At 36.0% G+C, this 20,610-nt stretch overlaps 2 protein-coding genes across 2 annotated transcripts in view; both read right to left on the bottom strand.

The window, feature by feature from the left end:
• Positions 1-2,968: 2,968 nt before the first annotated feature.
• LOC123556938 (NTF2-related export protein 1-like) overlaps positions 2,969-20,610 on the bottom strand; it is a 32,743-nt gene continuing 15,101 nt past the window's right edge. The window contains exons 3-4 of the mRNA XM_045348039.2: positions 5,804-5,948; positions 2,969-3,798 (exon numbers count right to left, since the gene is read on the bottom strand). Of these exons, the coding sequence (XP_045203974.2) occupies positions 3,629-3,798; positions 5,804-5,948 (315 nt within the window). The 3' untranslated portion in view covers positions 2,969-3,628. The remainder of the gene's footprint in view (positions 3,799-5,803; positions 5,949-20,610) is intronic.
• LOC123556937 (serine/threonine-protein phosphatase 6 regulatory ankyrin repeat subunit B-like) lies at positions 7,915-20,155 on the bottom strand. Its single transcript, XM_053543259.1, has 2 exons — positions 15,821-20,155; positions 7,915-13,268 (listed from the first exon to the last, which is right to left on the bottom strand). The coding sequence occupies exon 1, from the start codon at positions 19,948-19,950 to the stop codon at positions 18,343-18,345; it is 1,608 nt and encodes a 535-aa protein (XP_053399234.1). The 5' UTR covers positions 19,951-20,155; the 3' UTR covers positions 7,915-13,268; positions 15,821-18,342.

The following is a 20,610-nucleotide window of genomic DNA, read 5'->3' as shown; positions in this document are numbered from 1 at the left end:
TAGGTCAGTAGGTCGAAAAATAGAAAAACCTTGTGACCTTTCTAGAGGCTGTATTTTTTCAGGAGATCTTCATGAAAATTGGTGAGAATGTTCACCTTGATGATATCTAGGTCAAGTTTAAAAGTGGGTCACGTGCCTTCAAAAACTAGGTTATTAGGTCAAATAATAGAAAAACCTTGTGACCTCTCTAGAGGCCATATTTTTCAATGGATCTTCATGAAAATTGGTCAGAATTTTTTATCTTGATGATATCTAGGTCACATGTGCTGAAAAACAAGGTCACTTTGTCAAATAATAGAAATAACGACGTCATACTCAGTTCAACACTGGGTCATGTGGGGATAGGTGAGCGATTCAGGACCATCATGGTCCTCTTGTTAGACCTACTGACCTAGTTTTTGACCGCACATGACCCACTTTTGAACATGGCCTAGATATCATCAAGATGAACATTCTGACCAATTTTCATGAAGATCCATTGAAAAATATGGCCTCTAGGGAGGTCACAAGGTTTTTCTATTTTTAGACCTAATGACCTAGTTTTTGACCGCACTTGACCCAGTTTCGAACATGACCTAGATATCATCAAGATGAACATTCTGACCAATTTTCATGAAGATCCATTGAAAAATATGGCCTCTAGAGAGGTCACAAGGTTTTTCTATTTTTAGACCTACTGACCTAGTTTTTGACAGCACGTGACCCAGTTTCGAACCTGACCTAGATATCATCAAGATGAACATTCAGACCAACTTTCATACAGATCCCATGAAAAATATGGCCTCTAGAGAGGTCACAAGGTTTTTCTATTATTTGACCTACTGACCTAGTTTTTGATGGCACGTGACCCAGTTTCGAACTTGACCTAGATATCATCAAGATGAACATTCTGACTAACTTTCATGAAGATCCATTGAAAAATATGGCCTCTAGAGAGGTCACAAGGTTTTTCTATTTTTAGACCTACTGACCTAGTTTTTGACCGCAGTTGACCCAGTTTAGAACTTGACCTAGATATCATCAAGATGAACATTCTGACCAACTTTCATAAAGATCCCATGAAAAATGTGACCTCTAGTGTCGTCACAAGCAAAAGTTTACGCACGGACGCACGCACGGACGGACGACGGACGCTGCGCGATCACAAAAGCTCACACTGTCACTTTGTGACATGTGAGCTAAAAAAAAAAAAGGAATGGAAATATAATTATATACATGTATGTATATATTTATTTTTTTAGGGGGTGGGGGTGCGGGGGAACGGGAGAGGAAACAAAATTTCACATGTTTCACATGTTGATTATAAACATTGATGGAAAATTAAAAATGAAAAAAAAAAAAAGAGGTAAAAGGATGAAGTTTGGGGGGGGGGGGGGGGAGATGATGCATGATTAGTGGTGGGCATGACTGTATGGAGGAGTGAGGTGGGGGAACTTGCATGTTGATAAATAATCATTGAAGGTTTGAAAAAAAAAATTCTAAAATAAGAAATGAAAAAAAAATATTATTCGTTTTTTTTTGGGGGGAAGGGGGGTTACCAAGGCAAGTGGGTGACGAGGTGTAGGTGCGCAACTTCACATGTTTGTAATAAATGTTCACAGAAAAGAATGAAAGAAATTTAATGAAATTCTGCCGAATGGTAAGTTATGTACAAATATGTGGAATTTTTTTTTTGGTGGGGGGTGGGGGGGGGGGGCAGAGGATGCATGATCAGTGGTGGGCATGACTGTATGGAGGAGTGAGGTGGGGAAATGGTACAACTTGCATGTTGATAAATAATCATGGAAGGTTTGAAAAAAATCTAAACTTAAATGAAAAAAAAAATATTTTTTTTTGGGAGGGTGGGGGGGGGGGGGGGGGGTTGGGATGGGGAGGGAGTGTGACCAAGGCAAGTAGGTGACGAGGTGTGGGTGCATAACTTCACATGTTTATAATAAATGTTCACAGAAAAGAATGAAAGAAATTTAATGAAATTCTGCCAAATGGTAAGTTTGTTATGTACAAATATGTGGATTTTTAGACAATTAAAGGGCAATAACTCTGAAGTTACAAAAGAAATCCGTACAAAATTATATGTGCACAACCACATTATATTGCATAGTTTCATAGTTCAAGGTCAAATATATCAAAAGTTATGATGCAGAAATTAATTGCCATATCTATAGATCTATAGTTACCCTATATTATAGTTAACACTAGAAACTTCTAAGGGCCATAACTCTGGTGTTACTTGGGCAATCTGTCTGAAACTTGATGGGCCCCATAACCTCATAGTGGTGAACATGTTTATGAAGTTTGTCTGAAAAAATGTAAAATAATGAATTTTACTTTTTTTTTATTTATTTTTTTTTTTGGGGGGAGGGGGAGGGGTGTGATCAAGGTAAGGGGGTGACCAGGTGTGGGAACACAACTTCACATGTTTACAATAAATGTTCATGGAAAAGAATGAAAGAAATTTAATCAAATTCTACCAAATGGTAAGTGTATTATGTACAAACATGTGGATTTTTATACATTAAAGGGCAATAACTCTAAATTTACAAATAAATCCAAAAGAAATTGTGTGTACACAACCACATTATGGTGATCTAAATTCTGTTTAAGTTTCATAGTTCTAGGTGAAATATATCAAAAGTTATGATGCAGAAATTGCCATATTTATAGTACCCTATTATAGTTAACACTAGAAACTTCTAAGGGCCATAACTCTGGTGTTACTTGGGCAATCTGAATGAAACTTGACGGGCCGCAAGAACTCATAGTGGTGAACATGTATATGAAGTTTTAAATAAATATTCCCAACCATTTCCTAGATATGGCTCCGGACGGAAAGACGGACGGACGGATGGAAAGACGGACGGAAGGACGGACGGACGGACAACGCCAAAACTATATCCCTCCGACTTTCGTCGGGGGATAACTAGGTCAATCTGCCAGGTACAGTAAATTGATACAATAAATCTGTTACTCTTGTAAAAATTGATATCTTTAATCAGACATTTAAAAGTCATTATTTAAAGCAATGTACTATGCTCAAGCCAAGGGCTCGTATATACAAAACACACTGTTCTTGATTTAGAAATTCATCTTCAGCAATAATCATCTCGTCTTCCCACAATAATATTTCTGTCTAAACGCTCCATTAGACTGGCACAACAATTTCTTTTCAAAGTCTGAACTGTCAATAATCTACAAAATGTCTGTAACATAATCATTAACTTTCTCTTGATCATTCCAGTCATCAACCTTGAAATATCAATATATCACTGGCAATCTGAATGGTGTCTGTGTAGCTCACTGGCTTTTCCATGTCGACTAGTTTTACAGTTACTGCCAATTAATATCTGGATTCTGAATGTATCACTGGCAATCTGGATGTGTCTTTATACAATAGAACACATCAGTAGGTTCTTCTGTACAGTTGCTTAACATTTATTGTTTTTTCTATAGCATTCATCACGTATTTTCTATTGTCCAATTGTTTTACAATTTATTTTCAATTGTTCTACATTTACAATTTATTTGTTTTACAGTTATTTTCAACTGCCAATCTTGTCCGGAAAGCTGAATGCACCAGTGTCATTCTCTGTCTCTAACACATTCTAACTTAATGGCTTATTTTCAATGATCAGTTATCTGACTTATCCTGAAATCTGAAATTGTCACTGATAATTTTCCAGACATTGTTCTGTGACGTGAGGATAAAACTTTGATAAAATGATTTCAGAGCATTATTTGGGTACTTCACTGTGCCATATGTCTTTACAACTATGGTGAACTGCCCCCCAGAAATTTCCGCTGAAATGGATAAGAAAAATGGTTAAAAATAGGTGTGTTATGTAAATGAAAACACAATTGTTATAACAATGACACAGATGTAAGACTATCACACAGGTGTTATTATGTAAATGACATTGCAGTAGTTATCACACTATCTCAGATACAAGACAACCACATGTTTTGTTGTGTAAACAACATCACAGTAGTCATCACACTATCACAGATACACGATTATTTGAGTGTGACCTTGACCTCTGAGATAGAGGCCTTGGGTTTGCATGTGACACTTATGCCAAATAAAAATAAGATTGTTCATGCATGTCAAAGTTATGGCACAAACAAGCTCTAAAATGACCTTTGACCCCTAAGTGTGACCTTAATCTTTGAGGAAGGGGAATGCGAGTTGCATGCTACACTCCGTCTCAATGAGGCAAACATTACCACCCAATAAAAACAAGATTGCTTTATGCATGGCAAAGTTACAGCCCGGACAAGCTCTAACCTGACTTTTGACCCCTAAGTGTGACCTTAACCTTTGAGATAGGGACCTGAGGTTAACGCATGAATCTCCGTCTCATAGAGGTGAACCTTTATACCAAATAAAAAAGATTGCTTCATACTTATTAGTCATGACCCAGACAAGCTCTTAAATGACCTTTGACCCCTAACTGTGACCTTGACCTTTGAGATAGGAACCTTGGGTTTGCATGTGACATTCTATCTCATCAAGGGTAACATTCTTGCCAAATATAAACAAGGTTACTTAAGGCATGTCAAAGTTATTGTTCAGACAAAAAAATCTGGATGCGTCCATGCACTAACGTACATACAACTGTACACCAAACAGCCATTTGGAGGACTATGTTTGCTCTCTGCAAGCAACAAAAATCAATTAATCTTGTTGGGAAATGCAAGAATAGAAAAGAGTAAATAATGAAAGCTGAAATGATTCACACTGTAGCTTTTTAAAAGCTAACCTTGTGATTTTACAGTTAGGCTTGAGTTGTCCTCAGACAAGTAAAAATCTGAGATCTGTTGAAAAATGTTCCATTCACAATAAAATATAATCAGCTCTTGACAGGTTTTTATTTAGCAGCATAAGTGGTGATTGTTTCATAAAAGATATTTTCATACACAGGGATGAAAAAAGTATTTAGGTGGCAGTTTTTTGTTTATATGCATAGTTTTATAAATGTACATACATGTGAGAAAATGTTAAATTTAGCAATATTGGCAGTTATCATGGATCATCACTCAAAAAATACCAGAAAGTACAGAAAAAGAAATGAAGAGCAATTTTCCATTTTGGGAAGGGACCTAATAATGATGATAGAGACCAAGTTTGATGAAGATCCATGCATCAGTGAGTTCATATCAAGAAATCAATTAAATGTATTTCTATTAATTTTTTAGCTCTAGTGGCCTCTAAAAGGGACCAATCTCCTCCACTGGAACAAACTAATGAGAGGACTTTATAATAACGCTGCAGACCTAGTTTGATGAAGGTCCATCAAGCAGTTCAGAAGAAGTCGATTAAGGCTATTTTTAAATTTAGTCCTAGCAGTCCCTACAGTCCCATTTCAACAAAAATTGGGAGAGGACCTTTTAATGATGCTACAGACCAAGTTTAATAAAGAGCCATCCAGCAGTTCATGAGAAGAAGTTGTTTAAAGGTATTTCTAATTTCAGCTCTAGCAGTCCCTAAAAGGGGCCAAGTGCCCCCATTTGAACAAAATTTGGAGAGAACCTTATAACAATGCTACAGACTGAAGTAAATGAAGATACATCAAACAGTTCATCAGAAGTTTACAAAGTTTCTATTTTAAGCTCTGGCAGCCCCTAAAAGGGCCAAGGTCAACAATCTGAAATCACTTGATAGTTGATACATGTCCATGCCAGGATGCTACTGACCAAGTTTGGTGTAGTTCTGACCAGTAGTTTCAGAGGAGACGTTTTAGTAAAAATGATGACACAGGACTCCAGACCATCCACGTAATATTAATAATAATATTAATAATTTTACCTGACAGAGGATGACAGTCTAAGGATTCTACTTTGTGTTCTGTTGTTGGTAACTCCTCAAAGAATTTCAATATGGCTTCTTTCCCCTTGAGATTATTTCCATTCCAAGTTGCCTCCCCTGTGTGTTGATACAGCTTTGTCAGTAACTGAAATATCACCATGGTATTTTGTTTTCAATTAGAACTCCTTATCTGAAGAACTCCTATGCTGTTTGTTGCTATGATGAAACAAATACCTTGTACTAAGTTGTTTTCAATCTGAAACTTTCGAATATTCAGTGTCATAAACTCATACTGTCAACTTGATGTTCAGCTTAAAGTGTTGAGTCATATTGGAAAGGAGGATTTTGTTTCTTCAAACAATTGAAGTCATTATCCATGTTCTATTATAAACATTCAAAACTAAAACTATACCTTCCATTAGGACAGAAAATATAAATTCATACTTTGGATACATAAATCAATGTACATATATAAACAATTCGGTAATGCCACTAAAAACTATATTTTTTTCTTAACAAATAGCTATTAATACATACAACAATTAAATCTGATTGCAGCCCTACAGACAGTTTAGGTTTACATCAAACTTTTTTAGTGAAAGATATATATAGTGCATCCTTAAAGTTTCCACTACATATATATATATAAGAAAAAGTTACCACACCACCTGGTGGCCATGCTTTTTGATTAGGGATGGGAATGAATATTCTAATATTGGAAAATCATTCGAATATGAAAATCAAATTCGAATATTCGTAAATTATTGTATAATTCTTTTTTCAAAATAAATATCATTGATTTTGGGCAATATGAGCATGCTAATTCAACAGAATAAAACCCTGTCGTGTTTGTTAATCGCGTATCAAAAGATGTCCAATTAACAAGAAAATAGCAATGCATAACTGGCAGGGGCTATTGTTACGGATTAACAGTTTGCAACAGGCGTCAATGTGTCAGATGCAAAAGTATCTGGACAAACTTGGTACTGAGTCACTGAAGTGAAATTTCTGTGAAATTACTTCAAAACTGGATTAGGGATATGGAAGGTGATTTGATTGGAAGAGTTTTCTATTTTTAGCTTGCATGGGTATGTTTTGACAATGAACAGTCTTCAAAGAGGATCATCCAAGGAATATTTTTGTGAAACTGTTCCACAGACCAGTGGTATAACGGAAGTCAGTTGAAGATATTTCTACTTTCAACTCATGGCCATGTTTTTTTACCAATTACAATAATTTGATGATCAAAGTTGAAATGTTTACATATAGGTGAACAAACTCGAGTTACAAGTGGTATAAACTTTATGCACATTATAAGTCAAGGGCAATAATGTATGTTGTACTGAGTAAATCCTTAACAAAACTCAAGGTGCACAACTAAACTTCATTAAGCTAAATAACATGCGTATGTTTTTTGATTCTAGGTTAAATGACAAACCTTAGAATCTTCACCAGGACTAATGCATCCATAAAGTGCCCACAAATCTGGTTACACAAATACTAGTAAGAGTTAGCACTAAACAATATTAATATCCAACATGCAGTTTTGATGCTTTGACCTACATGTGTGACCTTGACTTTGGATCTAGTGACCTGGTTGTCATCTTTGTGTAGTTACCGGTACTGGAAAATCCATAACCTCTGGGGGATATTAAACAGGAAAGATATTGACCAACATGTTGTTTTTGTTGAGTTTAACATCACATCGACACAACATTATGTCATACAGCGACTTTCCAGCTGTTCAATGAGTAGAGGAAAACCCCATGTTTCCCTCTGGGCATTATTTCATCACAGACCTTCACCTCAGTAGAACCACTGACCTTCTGTAAGCCAGCTGGATGGCTTCCTCACATGAATAATTCTACGCCCTATGTGAATCTCAAACCCAATCTATGAGGAGCAAGTGATTTGAAGTCACCAATCTTAACCACTCAGCCATGGAGTTCCCTCAACCTGCCCGTATTACTCCAAAACACCTTCTATATTTTAAGCATATGGGTATATAATAATTTCACGACATTAGAAACTTTGCTTTTTAAGCTATAAACATGTATCACTAGTAAAATTTAATGTTCTATAAAGGATTTATTGACAAAGAAGTACAAAAATATAGTATTATTATGTTCTTTAATAAATGAATTCATACAGCAAGACTATTTTAGAAAATAAAATACCACAGAATATTTAGCAAGTTCATGATTCCTTTGATTCCATTTTAACATACTGCATATCAGATATATATATCTAAGTTAATATCAAAATTCTATTCAGTCTTAAATCATTCAATCTGAAAACTGTTCCAATAAAATCAGGTGCAAATACAATGTACTCTTTGATATCGAATAAAATCACATTATCTATACATAACCTTTTCTATTCCTAGCACTTAGTACTTACTCTAAGAGAAAAGCAGCTCACTACTCTTTCATAAACTAAACAAAATCATACGAGCCGCACCATGAGAAAACCATCATAGTGCGTTTGCGACCAGCATGGATCCAGACCAACCTGCGCATCAGAGCAGTCTGGTCAGGATCGATGTTGTTTGCTAATAGTTTCTCTAATTGCAATAGGCTTTGAAAGCGGACAGCATGGATCCTGACCAGACTGCGCAGATGCAGCTCAATTATTCTATTTTCTTGGTTAATTTAGCAACTAGTAATAATCTCTTGGTTAACAAAAGGAAAAGTTAAAAAACATAAAAGACAACAACACAAAAGTATTGATTATACCTATAAATCTCACATATATACAAACCTCAATAACTCAAATATGACCATATAAAACTAGAACTGTCACAGAAGTGACTCATACCCCCACAATACGGTCTTGTCACAGAAGAATGGCAACCATAAGGAATCTTAAAAATACTTTGGAGTACTTCATCCTGGGCTTCCACATATAAGTAATACTAGTATAATACTAGTATAGTAATACTAGTAAATATATTAAATCTCTAATATTAGAGATACACTACAAGTGAATACAAAAAAGTGTCTTACCGACCCATGTTACCACGGAAAAATGTTTTTACTTTTTACATAGGACTTATAATAAACAAGAGCTGTCCATAAGACAGCCAAGCTCGACTATTCGAAATATTGTCCCAGAAGCAGGAAAATATTACCCAAAAAGGTTAAATATCAAAAGAGTTTTAAGTTCAAAAGGGGGAATAATTTGACCAAAATGCATATCAGTTATGGGACTTGCTGCTATCAACTAGTTTTATAACCCCGAAGGCACATGTGAAGTTTCAATTCAATATCTGCATTAGCTTTGGAGATAGAAACTTGCATGTAAAACTTTAACCAGAATTTTCAAAGTCCAAAAGGGGGCATAATTTGCCCAAAATACATGCCAGAGTTATGGGACTTGATCCAGTGAGGTTAGTAATTGATCTAGAAAAAGAAAAAATAAGTTTCAAATCTATATGCCTTTTAGAAATAGCTGTATGTACTTGCACGCAAAACTTTAACCAGAATTTGCTAAGTCCAAAAGGGGGCATAATTTGGCCAAAATGAAGGTCAGAGTTATGGGACTTGCTGCTATCAACTAGTTTTATAACCCCGAAGACACATGTGAGGTTTCAAATCAATATCTGCATTAGTTTTGGAAATAATAACTTGCATGTAAAACTTTAACCAAAATTTTCTAAGTCTAAAAGGGGGCATAATTTGCTCAAAAAAACATGTCAGAGTTATGGGTCTTGACCCAGTGAGGTTGGTAATTGATCTTGAAAAAGAAAAAGTAAGTTTCAAATCTATATGCCTTTTAGAAATAGCTGTATGTACTTGCACGCAAAACTTTAACCAGAATTTTCTAAGTCCAAAAGGGGGCATAATTTGGCCAAAATGAAAGTCAGAGTTATGGGACTTGCTGCTATCAACTAGTTTTATAACCCCGAAGACACATGTGAAGTTTCAAATCAATATCTGCATTAGTTTTGGAGATAGTAACTTGCATGTAAAACTTTAACCAAAATTTTCTAAGTCCAAAAGGGGGCATAATTTGCTCAAAATACATGTCAGAGTTATGGGACTTGACCTAGAGAGGTTGGTAATTGACCTAGAAAAAGAAAATATAAGTTTCAAAGCTATATGCCTTTAATTGATGGCTGTATGTACTTGCATGCAAAAACTTAACCAAGGTGTGACGCCGACGCCGACGCCAGGGTGAGTAGAATAGCTAGACTATTCTTCGAATAGTCGAGCTAAAAAGTTAGAAAAATACCTAAAATATTGAAAATCTAAAAATAGGATTTCTAAAAATAGACTAATTCCTGGAATTTAAGGGGAAGAAACTCAGTACAAAGGTTAAAAAAAAGGTTACTTCCCTTTGGCTCTAAGCCAATCAGAATGAGATATAGTGAAAATACATCTAAATTAACCTTAAATTCTAGGTAAAAGGGGACACAATTCAAGAAAAATAGTGTCAGAGTTATGCACCTTGTGTCACATGATGTGGGTGATGAGGTGGAACATCTATTTTAAGTCTGAATCAAATCCATTCAGTAGTAATTGAGATATAGTGAAAATACATCAAAATTAACCTTAAATTCTAAGTAAAAAGGGGCATAATTCATGAAAAATTGGTGTCAGAGTTATGCACCTTGTGTCACATGATGTGGGTGATGAGGTGGAACATCTATTTTAAGTTTGAATCAAATCCATTTTGTAATAATTGAGATATAGTGAAAATACATCAAAATCAACCTTAAATTTAAAGTAAAAGGGGACATAATTCATAAAAAATTTATGTCAGAGTTAAGCACCTTATGTCACATCATCTGGGTGATGAGGTGGAACAACTATTTTAAGTTTGAATCAAATCCATTTAGTAATAACTGAGATATAGTGAAAATACAACAAAATTAACCTTAAATTCTAAGTAAAAGGGGACATAATTCATGAAAACTTGGTGTCAGAGTTATGCACCTTGTGTCACATGATGTGGGCACATGATGTGGGTGATGAGGTGGAACATCTATTTTAAGTTTGAATCAAATCCATTCAGTAGTAACTGAGATAAAGTGAAAATACATCAAAATCAACCTTAAATTCTAAGTAAAAAGGGGCATAATTCATAAAAAAAATGGTGTCAGAGTTATGCACCTTATGTCACATGATGTGGGTGATGAGGTGGAACATCTACTTTAAGTTTGAATCAAATCCATTTAGTAATAACTGAGATATAGTGAAAATACAACAAAATTAACCTTAAATTCTATGTAAAAGGGGACATAATTCATGAAAACTTGGTGTCAAGAGTTATGCACCTTGTGTCACATGATGTGGGTGATAAGGTGGAACATGTATTTTAGGTTCGAATCAAATCCATTTGGTAATAACTGAGATAATAGATTTCGGGACGGGACGGGACGACGGGACGGGACGGGACGCGACAAAACTGACTCCTATATACCCCCCTCAAACATGTTTGTAGGGGGTATAAATATGAATAGAATATTTCTAGTTACTGGCAATAAAGAAGGGTTTTAGATTCTAGCTACTACAGGTAAGCAGTCATTTGTTTTTTTCCAAGAAAATCAATTGCAAGATATCATCTCTCTGGATTACACTCTACACAAATAACCTAACACAATATATTTATTAAGGTAATTTAGGTGAAACAAGAGCACTGCCTTGCAGGTGCTGACGCTCATCTGATTTTTTTTGTATAATAGAAAAATTGTCCTACCCATGATTTTCTAAGTCCAAAAAGGGCCACAATTCTTGCAAAAAACAGGATGGAGTTATGTTTCTTGATGTACAGAGCCAGCTTATGATGGTGGACAACTGTTGCAAGTTTCAAAGCAATAGCTTGAATAGTTTAGGAGAAAAGCCGACCTAAACATAAAAGTTAACCAATAAATTTATTTTCTAAGTCCAAAAGGGGCAATAATTCTTGAAAAAAGCAGGATGGAGTTATGTTTCTTGATGTACAGGGTCTGCTTATGATGGTGAACAAGTGTCGCAAGTTTCAAAGCAATAGCTTTGATAGTTTAGGAGAAAAGCTGACCTAAACATAAAACTTAACGAAGAAATCTGATATTTTTTAAGTCCAAAAAGGGGCCATAATTCTTGCAAAAAGCAGGATGGAGTTATGTTTCTTGCTGTACAGGGTCAGCTATTGATGGTGAACAAATGTTCCAAGTTTCAATGCAATACCTTTGATAGTTTAGGAGAAAAGCTGACCTAAACATAAAACTTAACCAGGCAATGCCGACGCCGACGCTGACACCGAAACCGATCAAGTGATGACAATAACTCATCATTTTTTTTTTCAAAAAATCAGATGTGCTAAAAAACCTTATGCATACTAAGGAAAACTAATCTGGCTGAAATAGTAGGTTAAAAAATTCCCTTAAATAACCTTTTCATGTTAATGTGTTCATACTTTTGGAAATTTAATTCATGAAATATTTAACAACAAGAGCTGTCACTAATGGTGACAAATGCCCCCGCAGCACCTTGACCTTTGACCTGGTGACCCCAAAGTCAGTAGAGTGGTGTACTCAATAAGTACTATCAGCATGTTAAGTTTGAAGATCCTGGGTGCAGTGGTTCGCGAGTAAAGTGCCTTCATGCAAAAAGTTAACGTTGGCCCCTGTGACCTTGACCTTTGACCTGGTGACCCCAAAGTCAGCAGGAGTGGTACTAAATAAGCACTATCAGCACGTGAATATTGAAGGTCCTGGGTGCAGTGGTTCACGAGTAATGTGCCTTCATGCAAAAAGTTAACGTTGGCCCCTGTGACCTTGACCTTTGACCTGGTGACCCCAAAGTCAGTAGGGGTGGTGTACTCAATAAGTACATTCAGCACGTGAAGTTTTAAGGTCCTGGGTGCAGTGGTTCGCGAGTAAAGTGCCTTCATGCAAAAGTTAACGTTGTGACGAACGAACAAAAGAACGAACGGACGGACAGTTGAAAACTAATATGCCTCCCTTCGGGGGCATAAAAAGTAAAGCTGCTTTTATAAACTGATGAAGTGTCACTTGGCACCATATTATCAAAGATTTTTTTTTTCACTGTAGGTTGAATAGGGACATCTCTAACAAATTACTTAACTTTTTATCAACGTTTACATCAAATTATTCCTTGATATCTCTTACAATATTAGACAAAACAATTCATACGTTACATAAAAAATTCTAAAAGTAGAAATAGGAACTTCTCAAATTCTAAAAATATCTTGAGTACTAAGGTAATCAAAGAAAAAATTTGAGAGTAATTCTAGGACACCAAAACTTTCAACTGTCATTTTATTTCTTGATAGATTATGAAATTTTCAAAATAGCACAGAAACAACATTTGCCCGCAAAATTTTGTAATATTTTCTGACAATCAATTTTTCAAAAAAAAAAAAAAACAAGAGGACCATGATGGTCCTGAATCGCTCACCTCTTCCCACATGACCCAGTTTTGAGTATGACGTCGTTTTTTCTATTATTTGACATAGTGACCTAGTTTTTCAGCTCATGTGACCCAGTTTTGAACTTGACCTAGATATTTTCAAAAATAAAAATTCTGACCAATTTTCATGAAGATCCATTGAAAAATATGGTCTCTAGAGAGGTCACAAGGTTTTCTATTATTTGACCTATTGAAACCCAGTTTTCAAGGTACGTGACCCTGTTTGACCTTTAACTAGATATCAAACAAGGTAACATTCTCACTATTTTCATGAAGATCTCATGAAAAACATGGGCCCCAAGAGAGGTCACAATGTTTTTTCTATCTTTAAACATACTGGCCTAGTTTTGACCGCACATGACCCAATTTCGAAACTTGACCTAGATATCATCAAGGTGAACATTCAGATCAATTTTTTATGAAGATCCATTGAAAAAAATGGCCCCAGAGAGGTCAAAAGATTTTAATAATTTTAGACCTACGACTTAGTTTTTGACCGCAGTTGACCCAGTTTCAAACTTGACCTAGATATCATCAAGATGAACATTCAGACCAACTTTCATACAGATCCCATGAAAAGTATGGCCTCTAGAGAGGTCACAAGGTTTTTTTATTATTTGACCTACTGACCTAGTTCTTTAAGGCACGTTTACCCAGTTTCAAACTTGATTTAGATATCATCAAGGTGAACATTCTGACCAATTATTTATGCAGACCATTCACAATATGGCCTCTAGAGGGGTCACAAGGTTTTTTCCCATTTTTAGACCTACTGACCTAGTTTTTGACCGCACATGACCCTTTCGAACTTTACCTAGATATCAACAAGAAGAACATTCAGACCAATTTTCATACAATCCCATGAAAAATATGGCCTTTAGAGAGGTCACAAAGTTTTTTCCATTATCTGACCTACTGACCTAGTTTTTGATGGCATGTGACCCACTTTCGAACTTGACCTAGATATCATCAAGACGAACATTCAGACCAACTTCATACAGATCCCATGAAAAATATGGCCTCTAGAGAGGTCACAAGGTTTTTCTGTTATTTGACCTACTGACCTAGTTTTTGAAGGCACGTGACCCCACTTCGAACTTGACCTAGATATCATCAAGGTGAACATTCTGACCAATTTTCATGAAGATCTCATGAAATATATGGCCTCTAGAGAGGTCACAAACTTTTTCTATTTTTAGACCTACTGACCTAGTTTTTGACCGACGTGACCCAGTTTCAAACTTGACCTAGATATCATCAAGATGAACATTCAGACCAACTTTCATACAGATCCCATGAAAAATATGGCCTTTAGAGAGGTCACAAGGTTTTTCTATTATTTGACCTATTGACCTAGTTTTTGATGGCACGTGACCCAGTTTCGAACTTGATCTACATATCATCATGGTGAATGTTCTGATCAATTTTCATGAAGATCCCATGAAAAAAATGGCCTCTAGAGAGGTCACAAGGTTTTTCTATTTTTAGACCTACTGACCTAGTTTTTTTATGGCACGTGATCCAGTTTCGAACTTGACCTAGATATCATCAAGGTGAATGTTCTGACCAATTTTCATGAAGATCTTGTGAAATATATGGCCTCTAGAGAGGTCACAAGGTTTTTCTATTTTTAGACCTACTGACCTAGTTTTTTAAGGCACGTGACCCAGTTTCAAACTTGACCTAGATATCATCAAGGTGAACATTCTGAGCAATTTTCATGAAGATCTTGTGAAATATATGGCCTCTAGAGAGGTCACAAGGTTTTTCTATTTTTAGACCTACTGACCTAGTTTTTGACGGCACGTGACCCAGTTTCGAACTTGACCTAGATATCATCAAGATGAACATTCTGACCAATTTTCATAAAGATCCCATGAAAAATGTGACCTCTAGAGTGGTCACAAGCAAAAGTTTACGGACGCACGGACGGACGCACGGACGGACGACGGACGATGGACACCGCGCGATCACAAAAGCTCACCTTGTCACTTTGTGACAGGTGAGCTAAAAAAAAAAAAAAATCATGGTTACTGTTACCAATAAAATTAGTATTATCAAAGATACCTTTAATATTCAGAAAGTTCCTATAACCTGGAAACCTTCATTATGAAGTGTATAACTTATACCTGGAAATTCATCAAATACCCTGTAATAAGAATTTGGTGACTTGAACAGTGACTGCATTCAAGAAAACAAGATATCCAAAACCTCGATTTTATTGTTACTTCCAACACAACCTGATTTATTTCCCTATCAACTCTTCTCCTGCTAAATGTCTATAATGAACTTAACCATCTTTCAATTTGGATAGTACCACTAACTGTTAAAACGCTGCACAGATGTGCAGGCTGATCAAAATCTACACTGATCACAAAGACATGATCAATCCTGTCCAGCATGATAAGGATTAAACAAAGAGGACTGAAACTGTGTGTTATTAGGCACTGTTTGTACATCACAATGATTACATTATTGTGTCAAATGTTGTAGTGGCACCCAATAAAAGAACAAGAGGACAATGATGGTCCTGAATCGCTCACCTCTTCCCACATGACCCAGTTTTGAGTACATCGTTTTTTCTATTATTTGACATAGTGACCTAGTTTTTGAGCTCATGTGACCCAGTTTTGAACTTGACCTAGATATTATCAAGATAAAAATTCTGACCAATTTTCATGAAGATCCATTGAAAAATATGGTCTCTAGAGAGGTCACAAGGTTTTTCTATTATTTGACCTATTGACCTAGTTTTCGAAGGTATGTGACCCTGTTTTGAACTTTACCTAGATATCATCAAGGTGAACATTCTCACTTATTTTCATGAAGATCTCATGAAAAATATGGCCTCTAGAGAGGTCACAAGGTTTTTCTATTTTTATACCTACTGGCCTAGTTTTTGACCGCACGTGACCCAGTTTCGAAACCGACCTAGATATCATCAAGGTGAACATTCAGATCAATTTTCAAGAAGATCCATTGAAAAATATGGCCTCTAGAGAGGTCAAAAGATTTTAATAATTTTAGATCTACTGACCTGATCTACTGACCTAGTTTTTGACCTCAGTTGACCCAGTTTCAAACTTGACCTAGATATCATCAAGATGAACATTCAGACCAACTTTCATACAGATCCCATGAAAAGTATGGCCTCTAGAGAGGTCACAAGGTTTTTTTATTATTTGCCCTCCTGACCTAGTTTTTTACGGCACGTGATCCAGTTTCAAACTTGACCTAGATATATCAAGGTGAACATTCTGACTAATTTTTCTGGAAATCCATTCACAAATATGGCCTCTAGAGAGGTCACAAGGTTTTTCTATTTTTAGACCTACTGACCTTGTTTTTGACCGCATATGACCCTGTTTCGAACTTGACCTAAATATCATCAAGATGAACATTCAGACCAACTTTCATACAGATCCCATGAAAAATATGGCCTTTAGAGAGGTCACAAGGTTTTTCTATTATTTGACCTACTGACTTAGTTTTTGAAGGCACGTGACCCACTTTCGAACTTGACCTAGATATCATCAAGATGAACATTCAGACCAACTTTCATACAGATCCCATGAAAAATATGGCCTCTAGAGAGATCACAAGGTTTTTCTATTATTTGACCTACTGACCTAGATTTTGATGGCATGTGACCCAGTTTCAAACTTGACCTAGATATCATCAAGGTGAACGTTCTGACAAATTTTCATGAAGATCTTGTGAAATATATGGCCTCTAGAGAGGTCACAAGGTTTTTCTATTTTTAGACCTACTGACCTTGTTTTTGATCGCACGTGACCCAGTTTCGAACTTGACCTAGATATCATGAAGTTGAACATTCAAACCAACTTTCATACAGATCCCATGAAAAATATGGCCTTTAGAGAGGTCACAAGGTTTTTCTATTATTTGACCTACTGACCTAGATTTTGATGGCACATGACCCAGTTTCGAACTTGACCTAGATATCATCAAGGTGAACATTCTGACCAATTTTCATGAAGATCTTGTGAAATATATGGCCTCTAGAGAGGTCACAAGGTTTTTCTATTTTTAGACCTACTGACCTAGTTTTTGATGGCACGTGACCCAGTTTAAAACTTGACCTAGATATCATCAAGGTGAACATTCTGATCAATTTTCATGAAGATTTTGTGAGATATATGGCCTCTAGAGAGGTCACAAGGTTTTTCTATTTTTAGACCTACTGACCTAGTTTTTGAAGGCACGTGACCCAGTTTCAAACTTGACCTAGATATCATCAAGATGAACATTCTGACCAAATTTCATAAAGTTCCCATGAAAAATGTGACCTCTAGAGTGGTCACAAGCAAAAGTTTACGGACGCACAGATGGACGGACGGCGGACACTGCGCGATCACAAAAGCTCACCTTGTCACTTTGTGACAGGTGAGCTAAAAAGAAAATCACACAAAAAAGGCAAACATTTAGTGAATTTCTTCAAATATGTAGAATAGTCCTTGAAAACAGTTTAAAATTGAAATAATATATTGAATAAAATCATTGTTTGCCATTTAGATATGAATTTTTATATCATTCAGGCTGTGCCATCATGAGATAATTCCTTCACATCTGAACTCTAAATTATGATTTTATTTGATGACAAATCACTGCTTTGGCTATATTATTATGTAAAGAAGTCATTGTACAGGGTTCAGATTCATATCAATTACATCACAGGAGTGCAGAGCACGCGATATAACGATAAGCATCTGAATGATAAAGATGTTATTCATGAATAAAATCACTTTTAAGTTGGGGATATATTTTTTATTATTCTAACATGACTTTCACCTGTTTTGTGATGTATTCTTTTTAGGACCCCGCTATGGTACATTCACTATGACGTAGAAAAACTGGTTTTTACCGTAGAATAATATCACACTTTTACCCTTCTTTGTTTAACCTTTAGTCTGCTGCAGGCAAGTGATTATGCCTTTTCGACCAGTGCAGACCAAGATCTGCATTGTTCGCCATTCAGTCAGTAAATATTTAGTGAACACCACTTCCAATAATAAATGGTACTGCCCAAATTGAATGATAGACCAGTCCATTATAGAAAGGTCAACTGGAAAACCAATCAGGTTGTGTTAGAATCGATATATCTTAGAAATCATCAGAATAGTCATCAAATGAATCAAAAGGTGATTCATGCGTATTCCTTCTTTCTTTTAGAAGGTCTTGCAACAACATTGCATCTGCAACTCTTTGGGGTATGAAATTCTGCTTGACAAGGGACTCCACAATTTTCAGTATGTCTGTTCCATATACTCTTCTCAGGTGAAGCCGACATAAATGCTTCAGAGTTTTGGGAGAATAAAAGAAATCATATATCCATTCCACCAGTTCTTCATTCTCCCTCACATTTTTGGGGAGGCGCTTCAAACGAACCTGATGTTCCTCAACAGGAAAGCCTGCCCTTAAAAGCAACTTGATCATTTCATCATTATTACATGTGAAAGCTATTTGTAAGGCGTTCATGGGATTGTAAAGATCTTTATATGCAGAATAATCGTCCAGCGCACAATTTTTGCTCAACAAAAGTTTTACTTTCTGTGTACTGCCATTATCTACAGCATAGTGTAATGGAGGTGCACCTAGTTTTGTTGTGACATCGACGTTGGCACCACGTTCTAGAAGAAGAGTAAACAGATTGTTATTTATATCACAGGCAGCTTTACAAAGTAACGACATATTGTAATCCCGGTTTGTAAAATTTACGTCACCTCCATAGTCTAGTAACATTGGAGCAATAGTGGCGTTATTGTCAGAGACTGCAATCCAAAGTGGTGAATTGCCATCAGAATCTACAACATTCACCAGTGCCCCTGCACGCAACAAATGTTCCACACATCTATCTTCACTCTTTGCGACTGCAACATGCAGTAATGATTTCTCATACTTATTCTTGTAGTTTACGTCAGCGCCAGAATCAATCAAGACTATCACAGTTTCAGTATTTACTTTCTGTCTACAAAGAGCAGTCATTAACGGACTACTTTTTTCCGTATTTGCATTAACATCTGCCCCAGACTTTATCAATTTTTTTACTAGACCTGTACTGTGCCATTTCCCAGCAACAACATGTAGAGGTGACATATTTGATGGCGGACTAAGATTCACGTCACAACCTGCTAATATTAGTGCATCTATCGCCTTCCCGTAGTTATTTTCTTTAAAAGACGTATCAGACCTATAAACTGCCTTCATAAGGGGAGTTAACCCTTGGTTATTCTGTTTGTCCTTCAAGCTATTATCATGCTGCAGTAAAATTTCTACACACCTATAATGCCCATGCTTACAAGCAATATGTAAAGGCGACTCTCCTTTCTTATTTTCTATTTTTGCATCTGCACCTAGGTCTAGAAGGCATTTCACAAGTGCATGACCATCTCTCTTACAAACAAAATGCAGCGCTGTCCAGCCTTTGTAAGGTAGCTCTATAAACTGTTCAGTAAAGGCATGATTCACATCCACCGATGAATTGGCAACAAAGGAAGTAAGTGTTTCAACACTCTCTTTCTCCTTTAAACTCTCATAAAATTTTTGCATTACATTTTCCATGCTTTCTTCTGTTGTAAAGTGATTCTCAATAGTTTTACCATCATATTCAAGTTTTAAATCCTCCATTCCAACACTGTCAAAGTCTTTTGACTTAACATCTTCATCTGTTTCAACATTTTCATGCAGTGAATTCATTTCAACAGATGCCATTATTCTTAACAGATTTCTGAATATTTAGGAAAACAGATGTCAGCCTTTGGATTTTTTATTCTTACAAAGCACCTTTGGTCTCTTTAGAATACAGGTTATCAGCTAGGTAAATTTATCCATATTTGAAGAGTAGCTTTCCCGTCTCTCAGTAAATTTGGTCGATTGTAAACCTCATCAATATGGAACACACTTAGTACCGTAAAGTCTGAAAATTTAATAAGATTATTTGCCACACACTGCTAAAATATTCTTGTCCATGCGTTTAGTAACGCTGGTCTTGATGTAAGAGAAAAAGAATAAAAGAAAAAGACAAAATACAGATATACAGTTACAATATTTGCAAACAATTTTAATTATGTAAACATTACAATGACAATTTAGTACTTAATAGAATACATAATGGTGAGAGAAGTAACACTACTACAAGTACAGTGAACCACCACTCCCTCGAGCATCAGTGGCTTAAAGCACCAGGACTGACCACAGCAATCACTGTGATCCCCAGCAGTTTTCCTTACATGTTCTATATTTGGATTGCTCAAAACCCCAAACATCTCAAGCAGTTTGCTCATACCCTTGAGACTCTGAGCAATTGGTGCTTTACTGTAATGTGTAGCATTTTCATAAATTTAAATCTTTGACGAATAATAATTTAATTTA

The sequence above is a fragment of the Mercenaria mercenaria genome, chromosome 5 (assembly GCF_021730395.1).
Source record: "Mercenaria mercenaria strain notata chromosome 5, MADL_Memer_1, whole genome shotgun sequence".
In the NCBI taxonomy this organism is placed as follows: Eukaryota; Metazoa; Mollusca; class Bivalvia; order Venerida; family Veneridae; genus Mercenaria; species Mercenaria mercenaria.
Note: the sequence above shows the minus strand (reverse complement) of the source record. Positions and strands in the feature narration are given on the sequence as shown.